Here is a 20,612-nt window from a genome sequence, read left to right on the forward strand (position 1 = left end):
GCCCTTCTCTTTCATATCTGAAGTCCTTCCCCTTCAACCCCCAAATCATCTATCTGTTCACCTGCTTCTGGTTCTCTTTGATCTCCTGATGAAGGAAAGAAAAGAGTCTTTAACTTTGGTCTTTATTATTACATTTAGCTTTATTATCTTTGTGTTGAATTATTATGATGAGAAAAAACTTTGGTAATTCTTTTTTTTTTGTCCATTTTGGACTTAAGGGGAAGGAAAGTTAGTAAAAGTTGGTTAACTAAGTGATTACATAGTAATATGGGTAAAACTAGGAACTTTTACTATTTTTAGCTAATTATTCTTACTAGATACCAAAACCTGTTGTTTTTAGCTGCTGAAGACTGTACAAACACTCTAAATTTGTTGTCCTACCCTAATTATGTTTTTTGGTTTACTACATCAAAACCCACTCTAAAGATCTGCATTTTTTGGGCATGAGCCTGGGAATGGGAGGATGACCCAAGAAGTGGTCAGTTGGGGAGTAATGTCCTTGGGTTTTTGTCCTTGGAAGAAAGGTCCATATTAGTCTAGAGGAACTTTAAGAATTAGGTTAAAAAAAGTTTAAATGCTACACATTCTGGACTAAAAGGTTTTTCTTTATGTGCCCTTACATTTATCTTATCTTTACATATCATTTGTATTTAATTTCCTTTCCCTTGCAGATAAATCCTAAAAAATTGATCTGGAGTATATGTAAGATTGTAAAGGGTAAGAGAGAAATGGGTGCTAAGACTGGGTGCTTAGGGGTGGTGGTGACAGCAGAGGAAGTTGACCGTATGAGGTAATTAGACTCCTGGTGATAAAGATCTCTAAATTCAGATAGTGAAGATAACCCCATACACAAGAAGCTACAGAAGGCTCAGTGCCTTGAGCTACTATTTATGTATCAGGGAAGGTTTAAAAAATAATGCAGTCCCCTGGTCCATTTCCAAATAGAAGAACTGATGCTTTGGGAAACCAGCTTTAAGGCATAAGAGTTGGATCAAATAGTGTCCCATTTAATTCCCCTTTTAACTGTTCTTGCTCTATGTCATTTGCTCTTAATCCCCTGTTGTGTTTACTATCTCTTTTTCCCCAGTCTCTGCTCCCCTTAAGAGTCTAACCTGGCAGACTTCTCGGGCATCAGCAGCCACAGCTGTGTGAAGGGGTGTACGTCCCATTCGATCTGGCTCATTGGGGTTGGCACCAGCCTCAATGAGGCGTCGGGCAGCGGGTAGTCGGGAGAATCGGGCTGCTAGGTGCAGTGGGGTCTCCCCTGATCCCACAGTATGGGCTTGGGGGCTTGCCCCACCACCCAAGAGTGGCTCCCAGGGCTCTGTTCCCTGTGGCCCTGGACACAGTCCCTCTTGTATTCTAGGCTCTGATCCCCCACAGCACACAGCTGACATCAGTGGGGTTACCCCATCTGCAGAAGAGAGGGGTCGAGGGAAAAAAACAACAGGAGATCAAAATGACAGATTTGGTGGTTTGGAAAAAAACTAAGGTGTTGGAAAGGAAAAATTCTACTACCAACTAGCTATGTGACCTAGCACAGAGCAGTTAAATTCTCTGGGTCTTATTTTCCTTATCTAAAAGTGAGAGGTATACTAGATGATCTCTAAGATCTTTTCCAGGCCCAACATTCTATAATTCAGTGATTCTAAACATTGATTGGGGGCAAGGGGGTGGGAGGAGGCAAGGGTGGGGAGAAAGGTTGGTTGGATATATTTTTTAATAATGAAGATTATTCACATACCAGGTCCACAGGCATCTACATCAGGGGCTTCATTCTCAGGCTCCTGGGGAGGGGTCAGCATGGCCATCTGGAGACATTCTTGTCCTCTTCCACTCAGAGGCCAGAGTTGGTTCTTAGGGGACAGGACCCTTTCCTCTGCCTGGGGATGGGGCAGAGGAAGGTAGGCAAAAGGGATGACTTCTCTGTCCTTCAGTTCTAAATCCCAAGTTGCTCTTGGCTCCATCTCCATTTCATATACCTCACCTGGTATATCTCCTCTCCCTCTTCATGACTTGTGCAAATCACAACCCCATCCTCATCAGCCTCAGTCTCTGGTTTCAGTGGCCTGGGAGGGAGAAGGGATAGGGGATGAATTCCTGTGATTAACATGAAACTCTTAAGAACCCAAGATCCAAATTTTATATCATAGATAACCTCTCTCCAATCTTGCATGCTGATTTCATTCCTTTTGCCTTTAGAACTCATTGTCTCTCTGAAATCATTATTCCTCCTTTCCCTTATTTTTTCTCTTTCTGTAAGCTTTCCCTATTTTTCCAGAGTTGTTTTGGGGTCTCTCCTGCTCTTACTTGAGTCCAATGCTATCTTCTCCCAGAGGTGGCCGACGTCCACGGGGGGCAGGCCTAGTTCGAGGCCGAGGCCGACTGGAGAAACCAGGGGGCAGCCAGAGAGCCCCATGTTCCCTGCGCCTTCTCCGGATAAGTTGGAGGACCAGAAGCCCACTTAGAACTAGGAGAATTACCCCAGCCACTGGGGAAAAGAACACAGGCCAGGGGAGCTGGGGTGCTGGAGGTGCTGGAGAAGAGAAATGAAGACAGAATCAGAAAGATTGAGAAAGAGACAGAAGAAGCAAATGTGTCTCCTATAGGGAAGGTGCATCTGATACAGAGAATATAGAGACAGACAGGTAAGTAATATAGGGATGGAGTGAGAGGCAGAGGATCAGTGGAGGGGAACACTCCTACTACTGGTTACTGTGGGGTTCTAGTCATCCCATTCCCTCTCCTGGACAAGAATAAGTGAGAGACAACAGACAGGTCTGGAAAAGGCTGTAGATAAGTATGGGATAAGACTCAAGTGGTTGAGTACCTGTGCCTGGTCCAAGGGAAAATTAATAGTTGGAATGGTAACATGTACCTGAGCCTTCCTGGGGATGGGCAACTAGCAGAGGCCCAGGCAGGAGAGTCTCCAGGGCCCCAACAGCAGCCATTGCAGCTAGGAAGCGGAGCATGAAGCCTGGGTCCCAGGGACATTGCTGGGCAGGAGGGGTAGAGCCACAGCGGGATGAATCTATTCCCAGCACCACCACAAATCTGTATGGGCAGAAGCATGAAGACCTACTTACCTGGGCACTGGTTCTCCATCCCAGGCCTTAGCCCTAGCTTCCCCTAGCCTTCCTTACCCAGCAGGGAGCGTGTCACTTTCTTTGCCTGAGAGGTAGGTGGGAGATGCTGTTCTCTCTTGTTGGAGGTTCTTATTTCTCCAGAGCTCTTCTTCGGCCTGAGGCCCTGGGTAGGGGTATACCATCTCTCTGTCTTCCTGGTCCTTCCTTACCCATAGCCCGACCCTCAGCACCACAGAGAGGACTCGGGCCAGGGTGAAGAGTTGCTGGTCTAGGTTGGGAGGGTTCAGGACTACCAGCAGGGCCAGGGAAGGACCCGCTTCAGGGTTGGAGGCTGCTGTCCTGCAGTCCCCCCCATCCCAGCCACATTCTGCAGTATCACAGCCTTTCTCACAGTGTCCATTGTGGAAGTGATCCCGGCAGTACTGGTCATAGGCTGGACTGAGAGGTAGGAAGAAGAGGGTTCAGGACCCTTCCTCCCACCAAACCATGCTCCCCTGCTAGATCCTTCCTGGTACCACATTCTCTGTTCCCAACTAAAGAAGACACCAGTAGCTCCACAGACTATTCCCCTTGGCTGTTAAATGAGAGAAGCTCATCAATAATGGTATCTAGTAAGTCCTGATCATCTTCTGGAGCTGGGGTTCCTCATTTTCTGGTTCCTAAAGGTCACTTCTCTTCCTAAACTCTTGAGATAGGAATTACAAGTTCTTTTCCCTCAGTGACCCTTACTGATGGGATTTAGGGGTGGGAGAAGATAGAATATACTATGTACAAGTGGGGCCTAGTCAGGATGTCCTCAGTATCCAAGAGTAGCCCACAGGTCCCTTTCTATTTTCTTGGTTCTTTTTGTGACTTCTGATGTCCTGTCTCCTCCTGCTCCCAAGACTCCTTCATCTCAATCCTTTCTCCTTTCTACTGCCTCCCTGCTGAGAGGCTACAAGGGAAGGAGGCATAATAGCACAAGAAGCCTAATAAGATTGGAAGTCTGGGTTCTTCCCTGACCCCTATGTCACCCCTTCTCTTCCCCAGTGTCCCTTAGAAGCCTCACGTGCAGGTTTGGGGGGTCTCACAGTCGTAGCCATCAAACAGACACTCCTCAGTGTTGCACTGTGGGTGACACTGCCCATCTCTGAAGAGGAGCCAGCATCGAGCATGAAGAGGGCAGCCCTTCCAGGGATCTGGGATCCCTAGCGAGCAATCCCCCCCATCCCAGCCTCCATCAGGACTACTGCAGTTGGGATCACAGGCCCCATCTCCACCTCGACCTTCACATCCTTCTGCCTCAGATGTTTGGCACCGGGGCCCCAGGAAACCAGGAGGGCAAGAACAAAGGAAACCAGAGCCACCAGGGCCCCTCACCCCATGGGACTCTGTGCAGCTGCCGTTGTGTAGGCAAGGGGAAGGAGATCCACAACCCTGTGGGATTGGAGGAATTAGGCAGTCAGGGCCCCCATAGCCTTCAAGGCAGGCACAGTGAGGGGTAGATCCTGGTTGGGAAGAGGACAGACAGAGGCCCCCATGATGGCAGTGGTGGGAGCCACAGGAAGGGGCCCCATGGAGACAGGTGGGACCCTCAAAGCCCTGGATGGAAGAGAGAAAAAAGTTAAGCCTAAGAACTCTGGGTGACTTACTCCACTACAATCACTTTCCACCTCCAAGTCAGCTTCTATAATCAACTCACATTTCTGTGATATTCTAAGGTTGACAAAAACTTACAATAGCCCTGTGAGGTAGGTAGGGGAAGTTTTATTATGCTCACTTTACAGCTGAGGAAACTGAGCCTCAGGAGTTGAAGTGACTTGCCTATAGTCACATAGTATGGTACCTGGATTTGAGCCTACTGGGATTTGTGACTACTTCTCCAGTACATTATGCTGCAAGCATATCAGAATTGGAAGGAACTTAAAGGCCACCTGATACAACTTCCTCATTTCATGGTAAAGAAACTAAGACCCAAATAGGTAAAGTGGACTCAGAGGGCACAAAGCTAGTTAGTGGTAGCTAGGGAATGCAGTAGACAGGACACTGGGCTCAGATTCAGGGAGACTGGACTCTGACATATGGCTTCTCTGAGCTTTAGTTTCCTCAGTACAGTGGAGGAAATAGATAGCACCTGCCTTCCAGGGTAGTTGTGAAGATCAAATGAGAGAATATAGTAAAGCACTTTGCAAAACTTAAAGTCATATATAAATGCTTCTTATTACTGGTTGTAGAGTTGAGTCTACACACTCAGGGCTCTTAGCTATCAGTCATAGAATCTCATTGATTAATGACACATGCTTTTCTGAACATCACCATCCACTTGCTCATGATTTCCTGACCTTTCTACATATTATATGTATGTATATATATATATATATTCCATATGTATGTTACTGGCTGACTTGAGCACTTACCTATAGCTTCCTCCTTGAGGACTTGACCTTTGCTTCCTGCTGTCCAAACCCCCTGACCTTTTGAATCCTATGTTTCTCCCTTATGCTTTCTTCCTATAATTATGTTCTAATCTCCTTGGCTATTTGCTATTTGTCATGGAAGTGACCAAAGTGAGCTGTTTGATGAATGAGAGATCACTTACCAAGGGGCAGTGGCAAGTGAAACCAAGTTGACTTCCAGCTTCTACTTCACAGGTCCCACCATGGGAGCAAGGCTGACTCTTGCAGGCATCTAACTTCTCCTCACACCGTTGACCTGAGGATATGAGGATGACATCCACTGTAAGAAATTATTTTTTCCTTTATATTTCTCTCCTATTTCCTGCTGGGGACCAGGAGTTCAGGTAAAAGAATTCACGATGGTGGTGGTGGTGTAGGGTCTCTTTCCTTGGAAGAGGGTAAAATGTATGGCATAGAACTTGGAGAGGAGGTGGAAAAAAAGTCTCTGCCAACCCAGCAGTGAGTTGGGCAGGTAGGGAGGATATTGTTCTGTCCACCCTTGTTCGTTTGTTGTGCCTCAGAGTTATCCACACTATAGCCTTCCTGTTCTTGATTTCCATCCTCAGTCTCCATTCTCACCTGTGTAGCCTGGGTAACACTGGCAGAAGAAAGCATTGGCCAGGGAATGGCAGGCCACAGTGCCTGCAGGGTGGCAAGGCCGGTCTAGGCATTCATCCACATCACCCTCGCAGCGTAGCCCCACAAAGCCAGGTGGGCAGGAACAGTGGAAACCACCAGGGACTGAGGAACAGGTACCATGATTATGGCAGGGTTGGGACTGACAAGCATCCACTTCTGAGCAGTTTTGTCCATGATAGCCAGGGGCACACTGTGGGGTCAGGAGGGTAGCTCAGGCTGAGGCACGGAATGTGAATCTGTGATTAACCCAGCACAAATCACTACGACCAAATATAATTTAGTGCAGTTCAACATAACTCAATGTATTTTCACAGAACTCAATACCAACAGTACAACTCTTGATTAAAGGCAGTTGAACAAATGGGTATATGGAAAAAGGCACCAAACTGGGATTTGAGTCATGGAGACTTGAATTCTAGTATTGGTTCTACCAACAACTTGCAGTATGACTTTGACCAATTACTTTTATCTTTCTTGGCCTCTTTCCAGAGCTGTAAAGTAAAGGGAGTTGAACTAGATGATCTTTGAGGTTCCTCCCAGCTCTAAAATAAAATGATTTTTACTCCTATCTCACCACAGTTCTTCTTTTCATTCAAATATCTCACCACCATCAATTAGTTTCAACTCAGGATCCAGACTTAGCTTTACTCTTTTGAATTTATTATAGCCATAACACATACATATATAAAATTATTTTATGCAACTGAACTTTAGTCTATGTACTTCCTTCAACAACCCCCTCAACTCTGTCAGCTTAAGGCCTCTTCTCAAATCAAATATCTTTTCAGTGCCCTGATATGACTATATTCCCACTCCTCCAAGTTCCCTGAAACTTCTTTTTACCTTAGTCCCTCTCACCTGGCAGAAGTACCCATTGAGATGGGTCATACATGTAGCCCCATGCTGGCAGGGCCCCAACTCACACACATTCACTTTGTCCTGGCATAAGATGCCTTGGAACCCAGGTGGGCACTGACAGAAATGGGACATACCATTGTCCATGCAGAGCCCTCCATTCTGACACAAGGAGGAGACCTCTATGCCTGGAGAGAAAGACATGGGAAAAAAGGGAGAGAGAAGAAATTGAAGAAGTGAGGTGGGAGCAGTCCAATGAGATGAGTGGAGAAAAATTTAACTAGAAAAGGAAAATAACCCTTCCCTTTTGTATCAGTAACATTTCTAATATAAGGAGAGGATCTTCCTGAGTCTGAGGACCCTTGGCAGGGAACAGGTTAAAAATCACAATTATGTCCATTAATTTACTTGTACCCCCATCCCAAGATTATGAGGGAATAAGAGATAAAAGGTGTCTGCAAACACCAAGAATAAGACGTAAGTTATAGTATGTTGGGCTATTTATATCTGGGCCTAATGTGGTTGAGTATGGTTGAGTTGTATTGAAAGTCATTGATGAAGTGTATTGACTAAGATTGAATTACATTAATAGTGCTTGTTTTATGTTAAATTGTACTGAATCAGAATGCTGTTAGTTGGGTTGGTTTGGATTATCTGGGCTGCACTGAAAGAGCCCTAGACTTAGAATTGTTAAGACCTGAATTTGAATCCTATAGTTTCTGCCACTAACTAGCTCTATGGCTTTGGCATTTATTTTCCTCTTTTGTACAATGAGAGTATTGAATCAGGTAAATTTAAAAATCTCTTCTAACTCTAATATTTTGAGTTCAGTTATATTGAGCTGGGAGTGCCATTGAGTTGTGTTGTGTTGAAGTTTGTTACGTATGGGTGGATTTATATTCAGCTGCTCTGTGTATGGGCTTGAATTATGTTGATTAGAATTGAATTGTGCTTAGGGGGCAGCTGGGTAGCTCAGTGGATTGAGAGCCAGGCCTAGAGACGGGGTGGGGGGGGTCCTAGGTTCAAATCCGGCCTCAGACACTTCCTAGCTGTGTGACCCTGGGCAAGTTACTTGACCCCCATTGCCTACCCTTACCACTCTTCCACCTATAAGTCAATACACAGAAGTTAAGGGTTTGAAATAAAAAAAAATAAATTAAAAAAAAAAAGAATTAAATTGTGCTGAATTGTAGTGTATTGACTGTGTGTTGGGGAAACACTGTTGGTCTGGAAACAGGAGATTGAGATTCGAGTCACTCTTAGCTCTATGATCATGGACAAGGAATTTATTCACTCAGCTTCAGTTTCTTCATCAGTAAAATGGGGATATTTGCACCATCTGCCTTAGTGCTTTTTAATCCTGAAAGGATTATATAATCTGGATGTGAATAATGATAATAATAATCATCTAGATTGGTATCGGGGGACAGATGCCCTAGGCCAGCCTTTTGGATATGAAGTTGATCTTAGGATAAGATACCTTGGTTAAGGGCAGCCACTCCACAGGGAGAGAGAGGCAGTTCACAAAGAGACCCTGTCCAACCCTTAGAGCAAAGACATTGAAAGGTGGAGCCAGTCTGGAGGCAGTAGGCATTGTGTTGACAGGGATTTGGAGCACAGAGATCCAGGGGATTCTGTAAAGAGATGGAAGAAGCATAAGTCTGACCAGGGATATCATATACCTTTAGCCTCCTGATTCCCACCCTGGAAAACTCTCTCCAACTTCAAATGCATTCACAATGGTGCAGCCTTGCAAATCTCCATATTCTCTGGGATCCTCCTGATTCAACAACTGCTTCATATATCTAAAATCCCTTTTGACCTTCCTTTATCTTCCTCCTATCTAAGTCTAGAGAAAGCTCTCCCAAATCTTAAATTATCATTCCAACTTTCAGACACATCCTAATATTCTGAATCCATGGGGATACTAATTCCCACATTATCCTGGTTTTCACAAACCCTACAATGTTAGCTTCCTACCTTGGAATCCCTATGACCCCCTCACCTGGCATCTGTCTCCTGTGTAACCATGAGGGCAGATGCAATGAAGTCCCTCCAAGCCATCTTGGCAGGTTCCCCCATTCCTGCAGGGTCTGTAGACAGGGAAGATACGGGAGGAAAAAGAGGAGACATATACAGGGGAGATGTGAGACAGAGAGGGAAGGGACATAAGGGAAGCTTCCAGAATATAGATGGTAAGAAAAACCAGGACCCAAGGGGAGTAGGGAAAGGGAGAAGTGGAAAGAGTTCCCCTACCACTTACCTGTCTGCACAGTTTTGGGTAGCTTTATCTTCACAGTATGTCCCTTTGAATCCCATGGGGCAAAAGCAGATAAAGGTATTGGTTCTATCCACACAGGTGCCCCCATTGAGACATGAGACTGGGAGAAGGAATGGAGAGAAGAGTGGTGTGGATTTTGGTTTCCACTTTGTTTTCTATAGGTAGCAACTTTATTCATTTCACACCCAGGTCAATGTAACATAGTTTAGGATAGTATCCCTCCTGTTCATTCAATACAAATCAACACTTAAATTGTACTTAGCACAAATTGATTTCAGCCAGTGTTTCCCATCCAGCCCATGATAGACACTTACCAGATGTGCAGTGGTCCTTTTGGGTCTGACAATGGGACCCAGTGTAGCTAGGAAGACAGGTGCAGGAGTAACCTTCACTGGTAGGGCTGCAGGAGCCACCATTAAGACATGGCCTGGAGTCACATTTGGTTACCTCCTCATTGCAGGTGAGGCCTAGAATAAATGGATAAGGACCTAACCCAGGAGTTTCTGTTCTTTGTCTTCTTTTTTTTCTTCTTAATTTCCTCCCTTCCCTCTAGTCCATCTCCTCCCCTTTATCTTCCCTCCACTCATTCTTTTTGTTATTATCCCATTCTCATATGTCTTCTATTCCCTTTTTGCTCTTTTCCCCTCAAACTTCTTTCCTTTTCCTTTGTGGTAGCTAGGACTCACTCCAGGCACTGAATTGAGCAATCTGGTCTTTAGGTGGTATATGAGTCACAGGAGTCTCACCTGTGTATCCAGTGGGGCAGGTGCAGTTGTAACCATGGGACTGGGGATGGCATGTACCTCCATGGGCACAAGGCTCTGAAACACAGCCTCCCAGCTCCTCCTCACAGCTTTGCCCTGTCCAGCCCACATCACATACACATGAAGATCTAAGTTTAGAAGGAGAAGTATACATATTGGGTGCATGTGTGTGGGGACTCAGCTCCTTCATTTAAATCTCCCCCTACTTTCCTCTCCTCCCTCCAAATGACCATTGGCTTTGAAAAGTTATTGATCTCATTTCTCAACAACTTTCTCTTTCCCAAATGATATCAACTAACTGACTATTTTTCCCATTCTAGAACTAATCAATTGATTGATCTCTTCCACTTTCAGCTCTGACCCAATATATTTTTCCTGATCATGGTAGAAACAGCATGGTGTAGTGGATAGAGTGTTGGGCTTAGAATCAGAAAGAACAGGGTTCAAATGCTGCCTCAGACATTTAATAGTTATGTGACCCTGGGCAAGTCACTTAACCTCTATAAGCCTCCATTTTCTCATTTGTAAAATGAGGAAGTTGGATTAGTTGATCTCTAAAAGGCCCTTCCAGCTCTTTTAGAACAATGGTGTTCATATTTGCAGGTGCGGTTGTCCTTGGTGGAAGAGGAAAGGTTGGGGGTGGGGTGTCCAGCTTGGCTTCCATTGGGGTAGAGACAGAGGCTTTCCTCTCCTTCTGACACTTCTACTTTAAATGAGCTTGACCAAGGTTCACCAAACTGAGATGACCAAGTTTAATTTGAGATACTCCCTCAGAAACTACAATTCAGCCTTCTTAGGTCAAGAAAACCCGACAATTTTCTCCTTTATATAAATAATGTCAGTGTAACACAGGGAGGAATTGATCAGAATAAAAACAGGATTTTTTTTAATGAAAAGAAATTCATTAATTGTTTATCCTAAGCATTGGTCCTGGGTTGTATCCATGAAGATAATGAGGTACAGAAATGAAAATATATAAGATATAGATATTGAGATCATCCTTCCATTTTGGTCACTTCTGATTTTTTCCTAAGTGTCTAGCCTGGGGTTTGATAACTTGAATTGTGGAGAATTTGAAGTACTTCAGAGGATGGCAGAAAGGATTAATAAAGGAAAAGAAGACCTGTGAAGAATATCTAGTCATATTGGGATAATATAATACTCAGAAAATTGAAGGATGCCCCAGTTATGACCTTCCACTGTCTGAGAAATTTTGCAAAGAATGGAACACTCTGGATATAGCCTGGGAAATTCCTGCTACTCATTCTCTCATCATTGACCATCTCCCATTGTCCCTCTGTTGACTGTGTTCTGTCTCCCTCCCTTTTAGTTCAACTGAAAAGTATGTTTAGAAACAGAATGTGGGGAGGTATTATTACCCTTGGCATTGTCCATTTTTGCAGGTGCAGTTGTCTTTGGCAGGGAGACAGCTAAGGTTTCCATCAGGGCAGAGGCACTGGCTTTCTGTTTGACACTCCCACTTTGGAGGACACAGGGAGGGTGGGCATAAGAAGAACTCACAGAGTCGTCCTGGGTATGTGAAAGATGAGACAAAAGGGCCAGATTCTCAGGGTCCTCTACGTACTCACTGAGAAACTCTCCAGTCAACTCCATTTAGATTATAAACCCCCAAGATTAAGAACCCCCTAGTCTTTCCCAGCTGAACCCTGGACACAATCATAGTTAACATTCACATTCCATAGTACCTTTCACTCCATTCTGAAAATGCCTCCCTTGTCTTCCCCTACCTCTCATTCCTTAGTGTGTGATTCAAATATTTATTCTTTATTTTGTAATTCATTTCCCTGCTGACCTGTAACATTTGGAGGACAAAGGCAGGAGAAGGAGCCAGGGAGATCAAGACAGGTAGAATCTGAGGGGCAGGGGTCACTAAGACATTCATCTATTTCTATCTGGCATTGAAGACCTTCAAATCCTGGAAAGAAGGAAGGAAGTTGGGAAAATTTGAGACTTTTGAAATATACATCCTCCCCATCCCTTTCCAACTTTAAGGCATCTGAGTGTCCAACCCCTTCCTCCCCTTCCCCAGCTCTCACCTGAAGGACACTGGCAGCGAAAAGCCCCAGGCTGGTCTTGGCACTTCCCACCATGAGCACAAGGGGAACTGGCACACTCATCTATATCCTCTTCACAATGAGGGCCAGTGAAACCTGGTATGTAAATGTCGGAGAGAGGTGTGAGTCAAAGTTCAAGGATGGAGAAGGACTTCAGCTCCCCTCCTGACTATGTGATAGCAAATAGGTATATCTGGGAGGGTTTCTCAGGGAAGGCAGGCATGAGAGGGTGGCCTTTAGGGATGAATAGAATTCTGGGAATGTATTAGGTGGTAGGAAATGGATTATCAGAAGACTGAGGGGGAGGCTGGAGAAGCAGGATGAAGAGATAGGGCTTTTGGATAAAGACGAGAAAGGAGTTGCAGGCAGAATTGAGAGAGAAAATTAAAGGAAAAGAGGGGGGAGAGGAGCAGTAGCTTAAGGAGATCCAGAAGACATAGAGGTTATTAGAGAAGAATGGAAGGACACAAATACTGGGGGCAAAAGAATATGGGAAATATAGAGGGCAATTCCTGGTCAGGTACTTATGGTAGGATGGGAGGTTTGAAGGGGCTCAGAGGATTGGGGGTTAAAACAACAAAACCTAGGGAGTCAGGGACTGAATTTGTATGGTAAGGGATGTTCAAAGTTAAGGAGATTGGGAGCTCCAGAGTAAGGGATATTTAGGGGTCTCAGAGCAGTGGTGGGGGTTGTAGAGGTGTGAGGTACTCACCAGGAAGGCAGACACACAGGAAGCCACTCAGTTGATCATGGCAGATGCCCTGATGCTGGCAGGGTTCTGAGGCACACTCGTCTATCTCCACTTCGCACAGCTGTCCTTCAAAACCTACCCGATTGGATGGGATAAATTAAGTGAGATCATGCATCTCCTCCAACTTGATCCATTTGGGCCCTTGATCCCTCTTTCCCTCTACCCAATTCTGAAGAATACAGGCTTTGGGTTTCTTGCTTTCTCAATGGGGAGGAGGGGAACATATGTGGGAAGGAAAGAATGGGGATCTGAAAATAAAATGAAATTGATTATATTACCAGTTCCAATGCTCATTAGTATACTTCCCATTATTTCCCTGTGTTCAAGGATAGGCATAATGGTCTGGCCTCTCTTATACTATTCGAATAACTGACCTCAGCTGCTACAACAAAGGAAATATCAGGCATTAGCACCCTGTACAATAATCTTTCCAGTTTCTTCTAGGAATAATAGAAATGTAAAAAAGAGCAGAAGCAGAAGTTCCCTGTCTGAAAGAGAGATTCTGGATTTCCAGTGAGAAACTGAAGAAAGCCCAGGAAACCAAGAGACTGAGCAGGAGGTGAACAGTATAGAAGCCTGAGGGAAATCAGGCTAGGTAGTGAATTTCGCAATCCACTCAAGAAAATTTGACATTCAATCTGAAAAGCTTTGAATTCTAAAAACTCCTTGGGAGTTTCTCTCTCCGTCTATTCTCTTGAAACTAGATGTAAATATCCTTAGAAACCTAAGATACCTTTATGTTCCTTAAGAGGCCAGTAGGGAAAGGGGAAGAGAACAAGTATGAATTTTGGACCATTCAAGCTGAGAAATGTTAATTCTGAAGGGGAAAAATTGGGTTGTGATAGTGAGAAAATGAGATGAACAGGCTAGGAATCTGAGAGCCTAGGGAAAAAGTATTTTCAAAGCAGATGGTCTCAGGCAATTAGGTAGCTCAGTGGATAGAGCACTGAGCCTGGAGATGGGAGGTCCTGGGTTCCAGTCTGGCCTCAGACACTTCCTAGTTGTGTGACCCTGGACAAGCCACTTAATTCCAGTTGTCTCACCCTTCCTGCCAAGACTTAGAATCGATTCTGAGATGGAAGGTAAGGGTTAAAGAAATAGTAGGTCTGAGGTTTTGGTTTAGTAGTGGGATCTAAAGACACTCAGGTACATACTTGGTGATTTCTGAGAATAGATGAGATCCCTGTTCATAATCGAAGAAGAAGAGAGAAGCTAGGTCTCTCAGTGCTATGATGATGGTTGTAGAGGAGCAGAGCTTATATAGGCAAACTGTTGTAGTAAAATTAGATAGCTAACAGTCCCTGATGCTGGTATAGAGGCACAGGCAGCTAGGACACAGAGCCTTTGCTGTGGAAAACATGCAGAACTGATTTTGCCATAGCAGGAGAAATGACTGAATAGTGGGAAGCTTTGGATGAAGACAATGGTGGTTTGAAGACTGGTCTTGCCAAGAGGTTATTGTTATTGTATCATTTTCAGTCATGAATGAGTCTTCAAGATCCTATTTTGGGTTTACTTGGCAAAGATACTGGAAGAGTTTATCATCTCTTTATCCAGTTCATTTTAAAAATGAGGAAATTGAGGCCAACAGAGTTAAGTGATTTGCCCAGGGTTAAGGATATGAAGGAGAGATTAGTGCAATCCAGGCATGGGGAATGGCTTGTGTGTATGAATGCAGGAGGGGTAGATAAGGGAATGAAGTTCAGGGAATGACTAATAATCCAGTTTAGCTAGAATATAGATTTTTGTGAATGGAAATTGTATGAAATGAGGCTAGGAAGGTGGATAGGAGAAATATTGTAGCTAAGGTATTTGTATTTTATTCTAGAGATAATGGGGAGCCACTGAAGATTTTTGAGGAGTCAGTAAACATTTATTGTCTACTATGGGCCAGTCTCTGTGCTAAGCAACAGGGTCAAACCTCTGCCTTAGGAAGATTATTTTACCAATTGTGTGGAGAATGGATTGGCAAGCAGGAGGGAATAGAAGCAGGGATGACAATTTGGAGGTTCATAAATGGTTCAGGTAAGAGATTGGTGGGGGGCAGAATTAGGGGTGTGGCTGTGTTAGTGGAGATAAGATGTATTTCAGGGTAGAAATGACAAGTCTTGGCAACTGATTAGATACGAGGGGCAAGGGGTCCGCACCTAGATGACTGGGAGGTTGGTGGAATTCTTAACAGAAACAAGAGAAATTCGGATGAATGTCAGATTTAGGGGAGAAGATAATGAGTTCTGTTTGGGACATATTGATTTGGAGGTATTTATGAGACATCTTGGTAGAGGTGCCCAGTTGCAAGTTGGTGATGCAGGACTGGAACTCAGGAGAGATGAGGGCTAGATCTATAGATCCAGGGATCATTTGAATAAAGATGATAGATGAAATCATGTGAGCTGCTTATATTAGTAGAAAGGTTATATCTAGAGTTGCCAAAATTAAAAAAACCAGATACAACAGAGAACAGATAGCCAATAGTGACATATTGGTAAGTACACACCCTCCTCAGCCTTTAAAATAAAATAATAGCAAGTTGCCTACCTTTGTCATGTCTTGATCATTTAACCATTTCATTGAGATCCCAACTGTTTTAGCATAGGTTTGGTGATTTGTGTGATGGCCTAAAACCCTTGGCTTAGAGCAGCAGAAGCAAGATGAAGATAGAGTCAGAGGCTATATTATAATGGTCACAGGTCAGAGAATTAAGGGTATTGTGGGAACTGAATGAACCATACTGACTCCATCCTGTGACTCAGTTCTGAATCTAGCTCAGTTTCCTTTCTATTCTTTATTTTCAATTATGGGTCTAGTCCAATTCCTGTGAGGAAACTTAATCAATGGAACAGTGAGAAAACTTCGTTGCATTGTTTGAACCAAGCCCTGTGTGGTGGGGCTGAACCATCTCTTACCTGTTGCTTAGAGACCAAATCTGTTTAATGCTTAACTCAAGATCTAGTTTGTGCTGACCAGAAACCCATTCAGAACTGATGATTAATATAAGGAGTTTTCTTACAATTATGTATCTCAAGCAACCTTATCTGAAAACTGACTTTATACTGGTCAGTCAGTTACTGCTTCCTTCTTCTTTTGATTGAATACAGACACTTGTGGGGTAGTGGGACACCTCTTTTTCTGATCTCAGGGAATTGTACTTATTCACTTTTCCACTCCCATTTTAGAAAGTCCCTAATCATTTCCCCAATTAGAAATCAGATTACCTAATCTTGTATCCTGGTTTGTATCCTGTTAATAATCTTCTTTTCATTAATTGGTATTATTTGATGGTTTTTTAATTCACAAAAATCTGTCTCCTGCTGTGTTTGGGATTCAATGTTAAAGCTGAGGAGGTTTGGTCTCTATTTGTTAAGCAATTGGCATGCTGTTCAGTTATTTCAGATGTATCTGACTCTTCATGATCGCATTTGGGGTTTTCTTGGCAAAGATACCAGAGCAGTTTGGCATTTCCTTCCCCAACTCATTTTACAGAAGAGAAAACTGAGGTTAAACAGGGTTCAGTGATTTGCCCACAGTCATACAGCTAGTAAAGCATTTGAGGCTGGATTTGAACTCAGATCTCCCTGACTCTAGACCTGAGCTCTATCCATTGCACCAATTTGCTCTGCAGTTGGCATGCATTGTAGAATAAATTGATATCCTCAGAAGCTCAAAACTTTGTTTTCTTAGTCATTTCAGATTCTACTTTCCACATAAGGGATCAGAGTTAAACTGGCCAAATAAGGCAGATGGAGAATTTGCTGACACAAGCTAGTGCAGAGGCTCAGGTAGCTGGGTCTCAGGTAATGGAGAATATATCTTTATATATTTGTTCAAAACCTTCCTATCCCTTTCTTATCCCCTTTTCAGCAGACACTGGAGCATTGGAAAACCCTCAAAGGACAATACATTCAATTTCTAACAAGCTGCCTGCTTGTTGGGGGAGTTAGCCAAAGGTCAAGATTTTTCTGCCAAAAAGGGGATGGATCTTCTTCAGGGAACTTAAGAAAACAGTTTGTATACTCTTCAAATTTATCCAGGGATATTTCTGGAGAAAACAGTGCATTTTGACCTATGGAGGATTAGTCTTTTACTCTGATACTATTGCAAGTGGGAGATGGACTGGTATTATTATATCTCATGTTGTTTATAGGAGAACAGAAAATTCTAAATCTGACTAAGATATAGTATAGAAATAGTTAGCACAGTGCCTGGCACATAGTAGGCACTTAATAAATGTTTATGATTGATTGATATATTCATAATCATAAATATATTCTATATCTGATATATATTAGAAATACTGAATTTGGAATCAGATTAACTGAGTTCATATCCCTGTTCTCTACCTACTACAATTACCTTTGTGACCTTGAGCAGGTCACTTAACTTCCAAGGGCATCTATTGAAAACAACGATTTTTTTAGGATCCTTTCTGACTTTAAATTTATGTCCCATGATCCTATTATTTATAAGTGTTTCCTTGTTCTCCAGAATAGCCCTGCCAGCTGGACATCCTATTATAAAAACCATAGCCAAGAGAACTAGATCATCCAAGAGGCATTGGTGGTATAGGAGATAGAACTTTGGACCTGGAGTCAGCAAGACTGTGTGACCCTGGCCAAGTCATTTAACCTATATTTGCCTCTGCCTCCTCAATTATAAGATGGAGACCATAACAGCACATACCTCCTAGAGTTGTGAGGTTCAAATGAGATGATATTTTGTAAAAGAGCTTGGTGCATAGTAAAGACTATATAAATGCCCATTCCCTTCATCCTTTCCCCCAAAAGCTCCAGAATTACATATGATGGTTATACCTAAAGTAGTACAAGAGCTTGGCATCTTTTCTTGCATTGCCAGTGTATAGTGAGCTGGCAGAAGGGATACTGTCTTTAATCATTCTATTCCCAAAAGAAGAATGAAGGGATGGGACTGGATATTATTTGTGAGGCTAAGGAAGAAAGCTTCTTGGACCAAAATAAGGGGTTGAATAAGTGGACCCTACAGATAAAGAAAATTGAATGTCCATTTTTAAAAAATCTTTACCTTCTTGTCTTAAAATTGATACTAAGTACTATATTGGTTCCAATGTAGAAGACAGTTTGGCAATTGGGGTTAAATGACTTGCCCAGGGCCACACAGGTGGGAAGTATCTGAGGTCACATTTGAACCCAAAACCTCCTTTCTCTAAGGTCTATTCTAAACCAGTTTCAAAATGTTCTTTTGGACAAATGAGGCAGAACAAATATGATTATCAAAAGAAAAGTGAGAGGTCAACAACCTCATTAGGACATAGCTATTTCTGGTGAATGATGGTATCCTAACAATCTAGCTCAGTGGTTCCCAAACTTATTTGGCCTACTGCCCCCTTTCCAGAAAAAATATTACTTAGCTCCCTGGAAATTAATTTTTAAAAAATTTTAATAGCAATTAATAGGAAAGATAAATGCACCTGTGGCTATCACCGCTTCAATTGATTGCTGCAGCACCCACCAGGGGGCAGTAGCGCCCACTTTGGGAATCACTTATCTAGCTGAAAAGTCCTTGGAACCGACAAGGGTTGGAAATCATTTCCATATCTATAAGCAAGCCTTAGCTTGGGGACTTGGGTAGAATAAAATATAAAAATTGGGCATAGATTATATGAAAACAATAATAAGGATAACTAGCACTTATTTTAGAGCTTTAAGGTTTGCAAGCCACTTTACAAATATTATCTCATTTTGAATGCTTATCCAAAGCCCTGGTTTGGGATTTCTAGATTTATCTAACAGATATTGGCAAAAAGAAGCCGGGTCCATTTAGATCATCCAGTCCAAAACCCTCATTTTACTGATAAGGAAATTAAAGACAGAGAGAGGAAGTGAACTGTTTAATGACACATGAGTCAGTGGCACAGATAGGTTGGGGTTAAGGAATGTTCAGCTTCCTTCCATGACTCTTGAGCAACTTAGTTGGCTGGGATGGAGTCTCTCTTGGTTGAATGAAAAAAAAAAATTTAAGCTTAGATATGTAATCACACCAGGGGCACATACAGATTGTTCTTTAGGTAATTTAAAAAACTGATAAAACTTTCCAACTCAAGACTCAGAGGCTTTTGTTTTAAACACCTTTTCACCTTGAACTTTTCATTGTATCTATGGATGTTCTCTGGCCTTGATTACCATGCACTATATACAGTAAATCCTTACAAAAACCTAAACAGGATCCCTCTACTTGAAGGGCAGAAAGAGTGGAGGGGGAGAGTCAATATTGTGATTTGAATTCACAGCTGGGCTAGAAAAGGTTCATTTTAGCTGGATGTACTGGGTGGTGCAATGAGTAAGTAAGAGGACTGGTTTTACCTTTAATCTTAGGAAATAAATACTTTGGGACCAGAGTAACTTGTTTAGGTCTCTAGGACTAGGGAAGCACTGGCATGGCCATTGTACTCCCTTAACCCAGGCAAACTGTAAACAGGGAAATTCCCTTACTCCTTCTGTCCTTGTGACTCCTAATCCAACAACATCTGATAACTTCTATAAGACCCTGAGATTATTATCATCTTTGGATCATCCTTTAGATTGAGATGGATATAGAGATGCACTTCCAGGCTACACCTTGATACCATCGGGCTGTATCTCAGGCATTCTTCTGTTCCCTAAACTATGAGGGTCTTCAGGCAGACTCTGGTCAGATGACCAAACACCCCACCAAATGCCTGTTTACCACTCTAGAGTCATGTTCAAACCATGACACAACATCATGTCCTCACTATTGTAAAGAGTATAAAAACCCCAGGACTGAAGCATTCTGGGAGCAACCCCCCAGGGTTGTTCCACTCAGGCTGTCTTGCTGGCCAAAATTCTACATTACTAATAAATCTCTCTTTTTAGTTTTAAGCTAAGTTTCAGAGTCTTGCATTCTTGCAAAAGGTATCCTTCCCAAACCCAAGGGTTCACCATTACACCCCACATCATTTGGTGCCCAACCCTATACTCCAGATCATTCACAAGGACACAGCTTCTTAGGTAGGAAGGAGCCTCTTTTGGACTCCTGAAACCCCCATCTTTTGGGTGATATATTTGTGGGTCCTCTTTCGCCCTCTCTCCCATCAGCTCCAGAAGTCAGTCTAGCCTGGCCACTGGTTTTGGGGTCTTTTGTCTTCCCATTTCAATACTAGAAGACGTTCTGGTTTGGGGGAGTCTCTCACCTCAGTGTTACACTGAGTGATCTAAAGTTGGAGTGAGTGATCTAAGTTGGCCAACCTCTGTGGATGCACAGTCATTGACCCTCTGGTGTGGTATTGGCCATTCCACATCAAATGGGACAGAGGCAGAATGTACCCTGAGATTCCCCTTTGGGGTATATACTTGAAAATTGGGAAAAATTGGCTCTATATAACTTGAACAAAAGGAAACTAATTTCTCTTTGTAATGTTAAATGGCCATGTTACATCTTTGATAAGCAAGAGGTATGGCTTATCCATGGCACCCTAAATTATAATATCATTGAACAATTGGACTTGTTTTGCATGAAGACAGGGAAATGGATAGCACTACCTTATATTATAGCGTTTAGCAAACTTAGAATCCTGAGCTTAGGAGGGCTTGCAAGTATGTGCCTCACAACACCCTTGCTGATCCCTACTGGGGAAAGCCCTCAAGAGGATATTTTGGATGATTCAACATTCAATGGCAACTTTGTCTCCCAGAGGGGAGGGGAGAGAACTACTCTGCCAGCTGAGGTGTGA

At 43.1% G+C, this 20,612-nt stretch overlaps 1 protein-coding gene across 1 annotated transcript in view; it reads right to left on the minus strand.

Moving 5' to 3' along the window:
• The window catches only part of NOTCH4 (notch receptor 4), a 37,117-nt gene that overhangs the window by 5,720 nt on the left and 10,785 nt on the right, over positions 1-20,612 (minus strand). The window contains exons 9-27 of the mRNA XM_044673936.1: positions 12,848-12,961; positions 12,118-12,231; positions 11,874-11,996; positions 11,440-11,590; positions 10,043-10,188; positions 9,611-9,763; positions 9,279-9,396; positions 9,021-9,108; positions 8,496-8,649; positions 7,019-7,203; positions 6,101-6,350; positions 5,665-5,777; positions 4,135-4,667; positions 3,144-3,524; positions 2,879-3,054; positions 2,311-2,536; positions 1,988-2,069; positions 1,745-1,883; positions 1,113-1,414 (exon numbers count right to left, since the gene is read on the minus strand). Of these exons, the coding sequence (XP_044529871.1) occupies positions 1,113-1,414; positions 1,745-1,883; positions 1,988-2,069; positions 2,311-2,536; positions 2,879-3,054; positions 3,144-3,524; positions 4,135-4,667; positions 5,665-5,777; positions 6,101-6,350; positions 7,019-7,203; positions 8,496-8,649; positions 9,021-9,108; positions 9,279-9,396; positions 9,611-9,763; positions 10,043-10,188; positions 11,440-11,590; positions 11,874-11,996; positions 12,118-12,231; positions 12,848-12,961 (3,548 nt within the window). The remainder of the gene's footprint in view (positions 1-1,112; positions 1,415-1,744; positions 1,884-1,987; positions 2,070-2,310; positions 2,537-2,878; positions 3,055-3,143; positions 3,525-4,134; positions 4,668-5,664; positions 5,778-6,100; positions 6,351-7,018; positions 7,204-8,495; positions 8,650-9,020; positions 9,109-9,278; positions 9,397-9,610; positions 9,764-10,042; positions 10,189-11,439; positions 11,591-11,873; positions 11,997-12,117; positions 12,232-12,847; positions 12,962-20,612) is intronic.

Source organism: Gracilinanus agilis, chromosome 4 (genome assembly GCF_016433145.1).
Source record: "Gracilinanus agilis isolate LMUSP501 chromosome 4, AgileGrace, whole genome shotgun sequence".
Classification (NCBI taxonomy): Eukaryota; Metazoa; Chordata; class Mammalia; order Didelphimorphia; family Didelphidae; genus Gracilinanus; species Gracilinanus agilis.